This window comes from Pseudocercospora fijiensis (genome assembly GCF_000340215.1).
Source record: "Pseudocercospora fijiensis CIRAD86 unplaced genomic scaffold MYCFIscaffold_8, whole genome shotgun sequence".
Lineage (NCBI taxonomy): Eukaryota > Fungi > Ascomycota > Dothideomycetes > Mycosphaerellales > Mycosphaerellaceae > Pseudocercospora > Pseudocercospora fijiensis.
Genome location: NW_006921539.1, coordinates 414,277 through 428,945, shown reverse-complemented (window position 1 = coordinate 428,945; position 14,669 = coordinate 414,277). Strand labels below are relative to the sequence as shown.

Sequence of the window (14,669 nt, the reverse complement as noted above, 5' to 3'; positions counted from 1 at the left end):
AGTGAAGGAGATTGTGCTGCTGTGGATGATGTTGTCCAATCGACCCCAGAGCTGGTATTATAACCATCCTACCTACGCTGCAGCATTGTATGCCCAGCACCTATTTTCAGAGATCGGGGTAGTCCAGCGAGCGTAAGGTCCTAATGGGCCGAAACGTGCGAAGAGAGCATGGCCTTCGCGTGGCGTATGCACGCTCAGCTCGGGGTCGATCACATTCAAGACGTTCACCAGCCACTTCGTTCTCCGGCAGACTCGCGATGTTGTGCTTGGCAAGGCCCCGTAGACTGAGCAGGTAGCGTGGAATTCAGCGGCATCGGCTGGTTGCAAGTCAGTGCTGGGTCGGCGTGACATGTGAAGAATACGCCACTTCGGGTCGAAAATGATTGGCCAGCCGAGTGTGGGACCCTTTCCCTCCGATCCTAGCCCCTGTGTCGATCAAGCTGGCGTATGAGCAGGGAAGGTGAGTGAACAGTCCGGTAGGTTGTAGCTTGTCACTGATCTCTGCTGCGGTCCCTTGCAATGCCACGGGTCTTCGGTGCGCGTATTCTATGTACAGCTGGATGTTCGCGCGTCTTCACGATGCGTCGGGTATTGTGGCTTGTCTCTTGAGATATGGAATATGAAATTGGCGGCAGGAAGTGTAGTGATGAATATTCGGTGTCTTTGAGAAGACATTGCTGTCGCTGGTTGTCAGGCCAGAGGGTGAGGTGAGGTGAAGAGAGAAAGCTTGGCACGCTAGCAAAACCGACACGCGACAACCGTGCGCTGCAACGATGTTGGTTAGTCATCACACGTGCAAACAGCGAGTGAATAACGGATCCCTACCAGCAATTCATCTATGAGGCTATGGAATTCACTCTGCAGCAGGACAAAGTCAGAGCACTGGACGATGACATGCTGGTCGTGAAGTCTGAGTCTGGTGGTGCAGGTCGGCGAGAGAAAGCTTGGCAGGAAGCTTGGCAAAAAGCTAAATCCAAGTTCCTTTCACGTGCCTCTCCTGTAAATAATCACTGGCCGGGGATGAATGAGCAAGCGCTCACATCATTGGTTGTAAACCCCCGGGTCCGTCGACGGCCGGGCGCTGGCTGGTCTTTGCTCTGTGCCTGAGGCCAACCATGACCGTCCGCGCTCGGACAGTGCCAGCGGCCGTTGAAACCCTCGTGGCGCCCCATCAAGGCCTCAGACTTCCGCGTGCATGCCCTCCCTTCCACCACCCCTCGCACTCCGGCCCACTGAGCTAAGAATAATAAGGCCAAAGCCAATACGTTGTGCTCCCACAGCACGACCCTCCGTGACGATGGGCGACACACTGTCATCAGCTCTTATATAACCGTTAGTTCTGCTCTGCCCAGCTCGTGTTCCCCTGCTTCCTTTGTCATCAACCAATCCTCTGTAGTCTGCTACTGCGTCTACGAAAACAAACGCTATCTACACTTATATTGCCGCCTGGCAGATCTGCACAACGGTGCTCGACTTCAGTCTTTGCTTGGATATTCGAATTCAACGACACAGGGCGCTTGCGCTAAAGCTCGTCTTTGACAATGGGCTTTCACAACAAGGACAATGCTCCAACAGAGGATCAAACATACGCACAACAACCGAAGCTTGACGCAGAAAAGAATCAAGGTCTTGATCGAGGCGACGATGAATCACAATACCCCCACGGTCTCAAGCTCGCTGTGCTGATGACCTGTGTCTTCATCGGCATGTTCTTGGTTGCTCTGGACAAGTTGATCATTTCGACTGCGACTCCGGCGATCACGAACGAGTTCCACGCTTACAGCGACGTTGGCTGGTATGGAACTGCGTACCTCCTGACGAACTGTGCTACAATCTTGCTATTCGGAAAACTGTACACCTTCCTCGACGTCAAGGCCACTTTTCTATCGGCGGTCCTTCTATTCGAGGTGGGCTCGGCTGTATGCGGTGCCGCTCCAAATTCGATCGCGTTCATCGTCGGCAGAGCAATCGCTGGTCTCGGAGCTGGAGGCATTCAAGAAGGCGTTCTGGTCATTATCGTATGCGCCATTCCGCTTTCCAAGCGACCCGCATATCAAGGCCTGTTCGGCGCAGTCTATGGCGTATCGTCTGTGATTGGCCCACTTTTGGGAGGAGCGTTCACAACCCATGTGTCCTGGCGCTGGTGGTACGTATCAGATTTTCCTTCTCCGCGAAGCTTGCTAACAATCTTTGCAGCTTCTACATTAACTTGCCCTTTGGCGGTCTTGTCGCGCTGGCCGTGTTCTTCCTGCTCAAGGTTCCAGGTGGTGGCGCCATGAAGAGCAGCTGGAAACACAAGGTCAAGGAGCTCAACATCGAAGGCCTGGTCGCCCTTCTGCCTGGTGTCATCTCACTCTGCCTTGCTCTACAGTGGGGTGGATTTACCTACAGCTGGAGCAACTGGCGAATCATCCTCTGCCTCACGCTCGGCCTGGTTCTATTGATCGCGTTCATCTTCATCCAAGTCTGGAGGCCAAAGACCGCAACAGTGCCACCCCACATCTTCTGCCAACGAAGCATCTTCACTGGCTTCTGGGTCAGTGCTCTGCTCGGAGCGCATCAGACGATTATCATCTACTTCTTGCCCATCTGGTTCCAGGCCATCAAGGGCGACTCAGCCGTTCAAAGCGGTATTCACCTCTTGCCTTTCGTCATTGCCATCGTGGTCTCTTCCATTCTTACTGGCGTGGGCACCACAAAGACTGGATACTATACACCATTCTTGATCATCGGTACCGTCACTGCAGCGATTGGCGCCGGTCTCTTTCTCCTGCTTCAACCACATACCACCACCGGACAATGGATCGGATACCAGATCGTTTACGGGTTCGGCTTGGGCGGATGTTACCAAGCACCAAACGTCGCAGCTCAGACCGTCCTATCGAAAGACGAGGCTCCAGTCGGCACTGCACTCATCCTTTTCGCCACAACACTATTTGGTGCGATCTTCGTTTCCGTGGGTCAGAACGTCCTTGATCAGCAGTTGGCCACGAAACTCGCAGGCCTTGCCGGATTCGACATTACACCACAGCAGATTAACACCGCAGGTGTTACTGGATTATTCCAGATGGTGCCACAAGGACTGCACAACGCAGTTCTGTATGCCTACAACTCGGCACTGCGTCGTACTTTCCTCGTGGGTCTCATCCTGGCTTGCCTCACTATTCTCGGCAGCTTGGGTATGGAGTGGCGAAGCGTAAAGAAGGAACAGCAGAAGCAGCAAGAAAAAGCAATGGAAAACGAGCAAGAAGAAGCTGCAAAGACACAAAAGCAGTCAGAGCAACAACAAGAGGACGACCGAAGCCCGACGAGCACCGGCGCTGAGGTCGAGAAGGATCCCACGTATGCCGAATCACTGGACGAAGAGTCGACCAAATCTTCGCAGAGGAGATCTTGATAGATGCACGACAGCACTAGCAGAAGATAGGAAAAGGAAGACGGAAATGAGAACATATCGAAGCGGGACAGGAGCTAGAATGATGAATTTAGCGATGGCGTTGGACGTCAGTGCGGCCAGGGTTGGCCGACATAATGAAGACTAGACAGAGATGTATAGTATCATAGACAAGGTGCATGTAACGAATCATCATACTCAGAATGACCATGGTATTTTTCTAAAGAGTGCACACGAACATATCCATCGCTGAGATTTGTGAAGATATCCATATGATGTATTGCAAGAGATGCTGACTCGCACAACGTTGAACAAGTAAATACGCATTGGACACCGATGAGAACTTCGGTGTTTGAAAAGAGACAGCAGAAATCGTCAAATTTCGGAGCAAACCATCGAAAGAGTTCTGCGAAAGGCACAACAGTAATAGAAAATTCTTGAATTTCGCGAATTCCTTTTGATGATCAAGAACACTAGAGACCGCGTCATCTCGGACATCAACCGGCCAAAAATATGAAAATTGCCCCAACATTTCCATCCTGAAACATTCCACACCTGTCTACAACGAAGTCACACTTCCCTAAACATACTCCCCCTCAAACCCCTCAACAAGCTGCCCATCCCGAACAAACTCCTCAATCCAACCAATCGTCATCCTAAAGCCAAAAAAAAAAATCAGCAATCAAAAAATCCATCTCTCTCTCACAAAAAAAAAAAAAAAAAATCTTCGGTGTCTGTGTCTACTCACTCACTCCTCTTCGTATCCGCAAAATTCTCATGATCCCCCACCAGGTATTTCCGATACCAAGGATCCAGTTTGATTTTCTTATAATCTTCAATCGACTCGAAGACGACTTGACTGAAACAGTCATACGGCGCCAAATTCACCATTTGGCTGTCGAAGAGTTGCGTCATGAGGGCGCGGGTGGGGGTTTGGTTGTGGATCTGTACGGATGGATGAATGAGTGATTGGGGTGGGAGAAGGTGAGGGTATATAATACCATTGTCCATCTTCGAATTCCGTATTTTACCATGAGGTCTTTCGTCATTGGGGCGGAGACGTTGAGCATGTGGTTGCGGTAGGCTTCTTCGGTCATGCCTTCTTTTTTGTAGCCCAGAATCGTGAGGCAGAGGTATTTGTTTTTTTGGGGGGCGGTTACGGCTGGGATTTCTGGGTCGGTTGCGGGGGGCATGGTGGAGTGGTTTGGCGGAGATGGCGGGTAGAATAGAGGATGGATGTTGAACCGCGTGAGAAGTTCATGGATTGAATGCGGTTTTGATGGATTTTTGGATTTTTCGGAATCGTGAGGTAAGGCTGAGAAGACCCGAGATGCTGTCGGGTGGTTCCGGGGACCGTTGTGTTGGATTGTGCTAATGGTCCGAAAGCTAGGATATGTTGATTCCGATGCTGAGGGAGTGAATTCTCACGTGCTGGGACTTCCCGATTCCGATCTGCTGGGATTAGGGACTTTCCTTTACTTTTTTAAGTACTTGCGTTTCTTGTGATGAGAGGGAGACTCTCCATCCATCAGATGAAATCGAAGATGAAGTCAGATACGCAAGTTAGAGCGCCAACACCGAAGGTCGGCAAGCAGGCCACTGCGGTGACCCTGGGCGCATTCCTATCAGGTAAGCCGTCTACCCGTCGTTGGAGCCATATGCACACATTCATACTGATAGTATGCTTTCCCAGGCGCCATGATGAGCCTCTCAGCAGTCATGATCCCAGTTGTGCTGCAGACCAACGACCAAGCCGACCAGCTTCTCAAGCAATGGGCCCTTCTTTACCACTATGGTCACATCATCATGCCATCTCTTGCCATCCTCACCACATCGCTGTATGCATACATCGCCTACAGCAAAAGAGCAGTCGGCCACCAAGACTGGTCTGCTTATGCCAAGGCCGGCCTGACTACTATTGCAATCGTGCCGTTCACGTTGACAATCATGGAGCCCACAAACGACACTCTTCACGAGCTCTCGCGATCCACGGGTAACAGCCTTGACATCGTGCAAGGTCTCATCGTCAAATGGGTGTGGATGCACACGGTCCGCTCAGTGTTTCCCATGTTCGGCTCGATTTTGGGCTTCCGTGGCGTGCTCAAGGAGTGCGGAGTTTATTCTAAGTAGAGAAATCTTTTGGCCACGAGTCGATTCCAAATCAGCTTTCAGGACTGTTGTTGGGTGATGAGCGTCGGGGAGTTTGGGAATGGTGGAAGGCGTTCGGGGAACCAACATAGTCTGTAGACCTTATTCATCCGACGGTTCCGCAAACGACGTTTCGGGCATTTTGTGCGCATTTTGATCCAATCATCGTTCTCGGAGCCGAGTCTGCACGGCTACATACTCAGAGTCATTGACATTGGTTCGGATGGCATCTTTATCACGAGCTAGCTTCAGAGATATTCGAGTACAGTTGAGAAATGCATTGTGATTTGGAAATCACAAGAAAACGCAAGTCCCGGCGAAGTTGAGTGCAAAGATGTTGTCCGTGATACGTGAAGCAAGTCAATGGTGCGTGAGCAGTGCTGTAGTTCTAACTTTTTGCATTTGAAAAATATTCTGCGCCGACAACCCCGGCGATTGTGTGACAGACAACCCCAAATCCATCCCCATCCCAATCTAGCCATGCACATCCCAATCTATAATGAACGATGACCAGAAAAATCTATCAAGCCATGAACCCAAGCACTCATACCGCAATCGCCCTCGCCTGAGCGACCTGTGCAGCCTTCGCGTCCACAGCCATTTCCATCTCCAAAGAATACCACTTCTTCAGCCCACCCCGTTTCTGAAAAGCCACCCTCCCATCCCCCGCCAGCTTCCTAAGCACCTCATCAATAAAAGGCTCCAAAGCCAACCTCCTCGTATCCTCCTCGAGCGCCTGCCCATAAATCTCCGTCACAATATCCCTCAAAGCCGCACACCTCTCCCCCCTCTTCCGGAACTGCGCAAGAGCCGAGAGCACCTGCTTCTCGCGTCGCAAAAGTTTCGTCAACTCCGCCGAGATTTTGATGGGGAGGTTGTCGATCGTGACGCCGTGGGCGGAGTACCCGGTTTTGCAGTTTTGGTCTGCCATGGTTTGGAGGCTGGCCATGAAGGTTCCGAGGTCTTCGACGGCGCTGGTGCCGTGGCCCAGGATGTTGTCGCCGGTGAACATGGCGTGTTCTTCTTCGAGGATGAAGCACATGTGGTCGGTAGAGTGGCCGGGGGCGTGCAGAGCGCGGATGGTGGCGCCTTGGACCGCAAAGATTTGGCCGTCTTGGATGGCTTGTTGGTCTCGCTCGGGTTCGTTTTTGTAGATGTGGTCTTTCAGGTGGGGGTATAGACGGATGAGGTCTGGGACGCCACCGGTGTGATCACCGTGCCAATGTGTTAACAGGACATGGGTGATGTTGATCCCGCGATCCAGCAAAGTTTCTTGTATCAGCTCGATCCACTCCTCCTCGCCTCCGGATGTGTCCACAATGATCCTGTCACGGCCCTTGCCTACTATGAATGTGTTGGTGCCTTGAAGTGTGAACTGATGCAGAAGGTCAGTAGTGTTCCTGCAAAAGACGTCAACAGCAAACTTGCCTTGCCAGCATTTTGTCCAAGGACTCGTAACACTCTCGGTGTCAATTGCTCGACAGCTGGAATTTGGGGTAGATGAGCTCGTTGTCCCTTGAGGTAGTCGTCGAAAGCGCAGATATTCAAAGCCTTGTTGATCTGTCGGTAGCCGCTCTTGTCTCCATCCTGGTCGGCCATTTTCAACGGAAAGGAATAAATAAGGAGATATGAAATCGAGATTCCAATGAAGAGTGAGAGAGAGCAAGAGTATTCTAGGGTGGTTCAGACCAGAAGTGACACGTTCTTTGCCAGGGGGTTCTTGCAAGATATGTACAAGAGACTCGACGTAGCAGTATGGGTGCAGTGCAGCCGAGGCGCCAGTGGATGAACCCACAATTCTTTGTGACCCCATCGCTCGATCTTTATAGGATAACGTCTATCAATTGCTCCGAGGACACACATGTCTACCAGGAGGTTGCAAGGACTGCACTGCGCGATGTACGCAAAAATAGCCGCCCAGCGGTGGTCCGAGGCCTGGTGAGCAGTGGTTTCGAGTATCGGACGGGGACTGTCCTTGACGGAGGGTCAATACTGAGGCCATGGGCTAACAGGACAGGGGCATTGCAGTCGAGTGAAGGTGTGGTGGTTCAGATTGACTGGGGTTTCTCGCAACGCTTCAATCGGCAGTGAGGACCGAATGGGGCCAACACAAAAGCAGTATCGACGACAGGGTGATTCCGTAGACACCTTCCCATCGCCCATGAAACCCACACGGTCAGGGCATGCGGTGCCGGTTTGGCGTGGCATTAGGGATGGCGAGACAGCGTGTGCAAACGCCCGAGTGTGGCCAAAGAGCACAATACAGTGTGCATGGGGCGAGGACGTCGACGGGTCCACGATGGATTATTGTCTGCGGACAGTCGACACGGCTGACATGTGATGCCTGCGCAACGATTTCTGCCTCAGGTTGGTGGTCGACAGTAAGCAGCATCCTGTGGCGTGGATGCTCGGGCTTGAAAGTGGCGGGGGCGGGGGCGGGGGCGGGGGTGCGCGGGGTGGCTCGGGTGCGTCGGGGTGTTTCTGGGGCGCTCGGGACGAATCTCTGCTATAAAAAATCGGGCGTCGGTGTCGATCATGGGACGGTCGCAGCAATGCAACGATCCCTGCACATGCGCCACTCACACGTGGGAGCTTTTTTCGGCGACGCTCGTTACAACGTCCCGCAGTCGAGTGAGTGAGAGTCACGGTTCGCATAGCGCCCGTCTGCGTGGCTATCACATTGTCGGACGCACGTGGCATTCACGTGAAGAAGCAAGACGCCGACGCGCTCGGGCTTCGTTCTGCTCGCAATGCTCCGATTTCGTAGACGCCCTGTAGTTCTATGGCTGCGAAGGTTTAGCCCGACATACCGCAATCATGCACAACATACCGTGATCCAGTATAACACACAGGGAGTCCGGTTGACAAGGAAAGCATCTCCATCGGCTTCCACATTCATCCTTCACGCAACTTTCCTAGACGACAGTTCCTTTCATGTAGCATCTCCCAGCATACTACCAGATTAGACCATCTCCATACCTTCGCCTCGTGCCGCCTACCTCGATATCTCACTCGCTGGCTGTCTGGATCGATGCCATTCGTTCAAGTCGTTGGGTCCGGTAGCAATACGCTTTACACCCCCTCCGAGACATCAGACGCCAGCGACCGATCGTCAAAGATGGAATTCGTGTACTTCAGCAACGAATTCCCAAAGGACGACCTACACGACATCTACCGTGGCTTGCACAACCATAGCAAGCACCGGGACTTCCCCCTTCTCGCCCGATTCCTCAACGAGGCCACTGCAGCTGTCAAGGATGAAGTGCGCAGACTGCCGACAGAACTGAAGCGATTGATTCCACCTTTCGACAATCTGCTTAGCTGGGTCGAGAACAAGGAGCTCCGTGAAGGACTCCTGTGCGGCGCCATCGATGGCGTTCTGCTCATCGTTGCTCAAGTAGCATCATACATCGGGTTCGTAGATCTGGAACATCGAGAAAAATGCAATCGCTAATGTTGTGCTCCAGATATGTCGAGAGCCATCCTGAAGAGCTCCGGAACATGAGCGAGGCCAGCCTCGCCGGTCTTGGTATCGGTCTGCTTGCGTCTACAGCTATTTCGCTCTCGACTGAGCAAGCCGATCTGCCACTCGCTGGTGCCGATGCCGTTCGTCTTGCTTTCCGCATGGGTGTCCACGTTTTCGGCGTCTCTGAGAACTTGGAGGCTCGTGATCTATCCGAGAAGCCAGAGACTTGGGCTTGTGTTGTTCACAACGTCGATCCAGCTGTCGCTCAAAAAGAGCTTGATGCCATGCAGCCAGCTGGTGAGGTGCCCGAGACTGGCAAAGTCTTTATCAGCGCCATCAGCCGGACTTCTGTCACAGTCAGCGCTCCACCACAAAAGCTGAAGGCCCTTCTCAACAAGTGCGAGTTCTTTCGAAAAGCACGCTACATCGAGCTGCCCGTCTACGGCGGTCTCTGCCACGCTCCCCACATCTACAGTGCGCAAGACACCGAGAGCATCGTCCGAGGCGCTTCTCTGAATGCAAGGCGGAAAGGCCTTGAGCCAGTGGTCCCAGTCTACTCCACTAGCAGCGGACAGCCATACGCAGCCAAGACTGCTACCGAACTCTTCGAGTGCGTCGTCTCTGAACTTCTCAGGCAAGCAATCTGCTGGGACAAGGTCATTGCCGGCATTGTCGACAGTGCTAAGCGCACTGCAACCACTGAAGCCACACTCCACTGCTTCGGAAACTCCATACCTCTCAATGACCTCGACAAGGCCTTCAAGAGCGACATGCCAGAGCTCAGGGTGTCCACTAATAACCTCGTGCCATGGATCTTCCAGAATGAGCCCAGAGACACCGCTCCCCGAGGTCCTGCGCAGTCGAAACTGGCCATAACTGGAATTTCATGCAGATTTCCAGGAGGTGCAACCACCACCGAGAAATTCTGGGAGATCCTTGAGAAGGGCCTCGATGTGTCGAGGAAGATTCCAGCCGATCGATTTGATATCGAGACACACTACGATCCAACCGGCAAGGCGCTCAACAAGAGCATGACCCAGTACATGTGCCCCATCGACGAGCCCGGCTTGTTCGACGCTCCCTTCTTCAACATGTCTCCTCGCGAGGCCCAAGTTGTGGATCCACAGATGCGTCTGGCCCTCGTTACCGCCTATGAGGCCCTCGAGCGAGCTGGTTATGTCGGCAACCGCACAGCTTCGACTAAGTTGGAGCGCATCGGTACATACTATGGCCAGGCGGCGGATGACTATCGAGAAGTCAACCAGGGCCAAGAGGTCAGCACTTACTACATTCCAGGCGGCTGCAGAGCCTTCGGTCCAGGACGCATCAACTACTTCTTCAAGTTTGCAGGGCCTTCATACAGCATCGACACCGCATGCTCATCTGGACTGGCGGCCATCGAGGTGAGTGAATGGATTTTTTGATCAATGTTGTTGTTGCTCGTTGGGAGGAATTCGGAAATGCTAACATCTGGTCACAGATTGCCTGCCGGGCACTATGGAACGGAGATGTCGACACCGCCGTCACTGGCGGCATGAACATCTTGACCAACCCAGACGGGTTTGCTGGACTCAACCAAGGTCACTTCTTGTCCAAGGTAAGGGAGCGATGTCTGGAGAGCACCCCGAATTTCTAAGACCCTTGCTGACCGAGAGTTATCACTTTTTAGGGCCACAACGCCTGCAAGACCTGGGATGCTACAGCTGATGGCTACTGCCGAGCAGACGGCATCGGCTCTCTGGTCATCAAGAGACTCGAAGATGCCGAGGCCGACAACGACAACATTCTGGGTGTGATCTTGGGTGCTGGAACTAACCACTCCGCCGAGGCCGTTTCCATCACTCACCCCCATGCTGGCCACCAGGCCTACCTCTCCCGCCAAGTGCTTCGTCAAGCCGGCGTAGACCCACTGGATGTGTCATACGTCGAGCTTCATGGCACTGGCACTCAAGCTGGAGACTTCGAGGAAATGTCCGGCATCATGGATGTATACGCACCGCTCACCAAACGTCGCTCCAAGGACCAGCCTCTGCACATTGGCGCTGTAAAGTCCAATGTTGGACACGGAGAATCCGTGGCAGGAACCACTGCTTTGATCAAGGTCCTCATGATGCTTCAGAAGAACGCTATCCCAAAGCATATCGGCATCAAGACCGAGATCAACCCCAAGTTCCCCAAGGACTTCAAACAGCGCAACCTGCACATTGCATTTGAGCAGACCGCATGGCCGCAGATCCCGGGCAAGAAGCGTCTCGCAGCTATCAACAACTTTGGCGCTGCGGGAGGCAACACCACCATGGTTCTGGAAGAAGGCCCTGTGCGTGAGAAGCAACAGGCCGACCCTCGCCAGAGCCACGTTGTTGCAGTTTCTGCGAAGACGAAGGCATCTTTGACTGGCAACATTGAGCGCTTGATCGCCTATCTGGAGGCAAACCCGGCCACTGATCTCGCTGACTTGGCCTACACATCTACTGCTCGTCGCTACCAGCACACTCACCGTGTGGCGATGGCGACTTCTGACGTTGCTGAGCTTACGAAGAAGCTCACATCGAGCCTGAGCAAGGTCGACAGTATTGGGCCAGTCGGCAAGTCTGGCCCACCACAGGTCGCCTTCTCCTTCACTGGACAGGGTGCATCACACAAGTCGATGAACTTGGAGCTCTACCGCGATGTACCCACATTCCGTGAGCACATTCACCATCTGGACACCATTGCTCAGAACCAAGGCTTCCCATCATGCATTCCAGCTCTCGACGGATCCTTCCCACAAGACCACGAGCACAGCCCAGTCATCACCCAACTCGCGTTGGTCTGCACGGAGATGGCACTGGCTAAATACTGGGCCAGCCTTGGAGTCAAGCCTGACGTTGTCATTGGCCACAGCTTGGGCGAGTACGCTGCCATGCATGTAGCCGGCGTCATCACCGCCAGCGATGCCATCTTCATGGTTGGTCGCCGGGCGCAGATGCTCCAGGAGAAGTGCAAGATCCGCAGCCACACCATGATGGCGGTTCGTGCTTCGGTGGCACAGATTTCCGAGAGCTCAGGAGGCAAGCGACACACCATTGCTTGTGTCAACGGTCCATCAGACACTGTTCTGAGCGGCACCAAGGAGCAGATGAATGAGATCCAAGTACCACTCGAGGCAGCTGGCTACCGATGCATCAAGCTCGATGTCGCGTTTGCTTTCCACTCCGAACAGACTGACCCCATCCTCGATGACCTTGAGGCTGTCCTCGAGAGCGGTGTTGTCTTCCAGGAGCCGAAGATGCCATATATCTCGCCTCTCTTGGGCAAGACCATCTTCGACGGCAAGACACTGAACGCAAACTACGTCCGCCGCGCCACCCGCGAGGCTGTCAACTTCCTGCCCGCCATGCAGAACGCTATTGACATTGAGGCTGTCAGCGAAGAGACCGTGTGGGTTGAGATTGGTCCCCATCCAGTGTGCGCCGGTTTCATCAAGTCGATCGTTCCAAGCACTCAGCTTGCTATTCCATCGATCCGACGCAACGAGGACAACTGGACGACCATGTCTTCAAGCATGGCCGCTCTGCACCTTACCGGCGTTGCGCTCAGCTGGAACGAATTCCACCGTCCATTCGAGAGCAGCCTTCGCCTTCTCGACCTGCCGACATACGCATTCACGGAGAAGAACTACTGGTTGCAGTACAACGGCGATTGGTGCTTGACCAAGGGCAATACCTTCTACAGCGCGGAGAAGGAGGCTGCTAGGGCTGCAGAGCCCCAGCCGTCTGTTGGAAGCGACCTCCAGACTTCCACGGTGCAGCAGGTCATTGCGCTTGAAGTTGAGGGCAACGCTGGTGTCGTCGTGATGAAGAGCGATCTCATGCAAGGTGATCTCCTTGTTGCCGCTCACGGCCACCGCATGAACGGCTGCGGTGTGGTCACTTCGGTGAGTCAAAGTCTGTCTATCCAAACGCGTGAGAATTGTGCTTACAGTTCACAGTCCATCCATGCAGACATTGCATACACTCTTGGAAACTACCTCTACCGCAAGATCAAGCCGAAGGACAAGGTTCCAGCAATGAACATGACCGACCTTCTTGTCACCAAGGGACTTGTGGCGCAGAACAAGACCAAGTACCCCCAGGAGTTCCGTGTCACCGCTGCCACCCCCGACATCACATCCGGACAAATCATGATGTCGTGGCAGAACGTGGACGACAACGAGCCATTCGCGACCGCAACTCTTATTCTCGGGGATGCGAACGACTGGCTCAGCTCCTGGGAGTCAATGTCTCATCTCATCTGCAGCCGCATCGATTCGCTGGAGCGTATGGCTGCGGAAGGCAAGGCTAGCCGCTTCACACGCAACATGGCCTACACGCTTTTCGCAAGCAACCTCGTCGACTATGCCGACAAGTACCGCGGCATGCAATCGGTCGTGATGAGCGGACTGGAAGCTTTCGCCGACGTGGAGCTCACCACCAAGGAGAGCGGCACCTGGACCATTGCACCTTACTTCATCGATTCCGTTGCCCATCTGGCCGGGTTCGTCATGAACTGCTCCGATGCTATGGATGCTGCAAAGAACTACTGCGTAACGCCGGGCTGGAAATCTATGCGTTTCGCCAAACCACTCACTGCCGGTGCCAAGTACAGGTCGTACGTCAGGATGATTCCTACCAAGGATGATCCGACTGTCTACCTAGGCGATGTGTACATCATGCAAGACGACGAGATCATGGGTATGGTCGGCGGCATCCAATTCCGCAGCTACCCACGCATCCTACTCAACCGCTTCTTCTCCGCCCCCGACAAGGCGATGACAGAGGCCAGGGCCGGCAACGCCGCGACCGTTACTCCTCAGGTCACAATCCCTAAACCACCCTCTTCACTCAAGACTCCCGCCCCAGCCAATCCCTCTCGCCGCGACTCCGGCGTCGAAAGCAAACCCCTCCCACCTCCCCAACCCAAACAAGCACCCCCCTCCACCGACTCCGAAAACAGCACCATATCCAAAGCCCTCACCCTCATCGCCACCGAAGGCGGCCTGGAAATCTCTGATCTCGGCGACGACGTCAGCTTCGCAGACCTCGGCATCGACAGTCTGTTGTCTCTGGTGATTTCCGAAAAATTCAGATCTGAACTCGGGGTGCAGGTTAGTGGGAGCTTGGTTTTGGATTATCCTAGGATTGGCGATATGAGGAGGTGGTTGGAGGAGCATTATTGATGTATTTTGGGGGGGGGGGGGGGGGGCATGTCTTTGAGATTCAGAAGAGATACGACAGTGAATGGGGTGGGTTGAGGGGAGTTTTGGGGGATGGGGGAATCGTGGAGTATTGAGCGTTTTTGGGTTTGGGAGGGTGGACGGGGCGTTTTTTTTTTTTTTTGATAGATGATATATCATGGAATCTCATTGCAGTTCTAGATCATTCTCACAACTCTGTCACAATTTCCTGATGGATTTTGGAGTCAGCATTTGACGATTTGATTGCTGAGAGAAAAACTGTGATTCAACCTTTATACTTCCTGCAGTACCCTTGTTCATATAGCATGTCTTGAAGCAGGTCGGAGTTTGCTGCACGCTCAATTGTGTGTAAGAAGGATGTTAGGACTTGCAACTCGTGGCGGATCTATCAATGTACCTTAGAGGCCTTGATGCAGATTTATTACAAAGTCCTCAAGTCTCGTTCT

General features: G+C 53.4%; 5 protein-coding genes across 5 annotated transcripts; 3 read left to right on the top strand and 2 right to left on the bottom strand.

Annotated features, from left to right (window-relative positions):
• Nucleotides 1–846: 846 nt before the first annotated feature.
• On the top strand, nt 847–3,750 carry MYCFIDRAFT_190113 (uncharacterized protein; the record flags this gene model as incomplete). Its single annotated transcript, XM_007931693.1, has 4 exons — nt 847–928; nt 1,627–2,146; nt 2,197–3,273; nt 3,711–3,750. The coding sequence occupies 4 exons, from the start codon at nt 847–849 to the stop codon at nt 3,748–3,750; spliced, it is 1,719 nt and encodes a 572-aa protein (XP_007929884.1).
• A 224-nt stretch (nt 3,751–3,974) lies between these two features.
• MYCFIDRAFT_34057 (uncharacterized protein) lies at nt 3,975–4,587 on the bottom strand (the record flags this gene model as incomplete). The annotated part of the gene is made up of 3 exons (XM_007931420.1): nt 3,975–4,050; nt 4,143–4,339; nt 4,396–4,587. 3 exons carry the CDS (start codon nt 4,585–4,587, stop codon nt 3,975–3,977), a joined length of 465 nt encoding a protein of 154 aa, XP_007929611.1.
• Nucleotides 4,588–4,938: 351 nt separating this feature from the next.
• Nucleotides 4,939–5,524, top strand: MYCFIDRAFT_34418 (uncharacterized protein; the record flags this gene model as incomplete). Its single annotated transcript, XM_007931438.1, has 2 exons — nt 4,939–5,023; nt 5,088–5,524. 2 exons carry the CDS (start codon nt 4,939–4,941, stop codon nt 5,522–5,524), a joined length of 522 nt encoding a protein of 173 aa, XP_007929629.1.
• A 562-nt stretch (nt 5,525–6,086) lies between these two features.
• On the bottom strand, nt 6,087–7,141 carry MYCFIDRAFT_190111 (uncharacterized protein; the record flags this gene model as incomplete). Its single annotated transcript, XM_007931692.1, has 2 exons — nt 6,087–6,917; nt 6,971–7,141. The coding sequence occupies 2 exons, from the start codon at nt 7,139–7,141 to the stop codon at nt 6,087–6,089; spliced, it is 1,002 nt and encodes a 333-aa protein (XP_007929883.1).
• A 1,519-nt stretch (nt 7,142–8,660) lies between these two features.
• On the top strand, nt 8,661–14,205 carry MYCFIDRAFT_34361 (uncharacterized protein; the record flags this gene model as incomplete). Its single annotated transcript, XM_007931435.1, has 5 exons — nt 8,661–8,956; nt 9,010–10,411; nt 10,489–10,605; nt 10,678–12,924; nt 12,979–14,205. 5 exons carry the CDS (start codon nt 8,661–8,663, stop codon nt 14,203–14,205), a joined length of 5,289 nt encoding a protein of 1,762 aa, XP_007929626.1.
• Between the last annotated feature and the right edge of the window lie 464 nt (nt 14,206–14,669).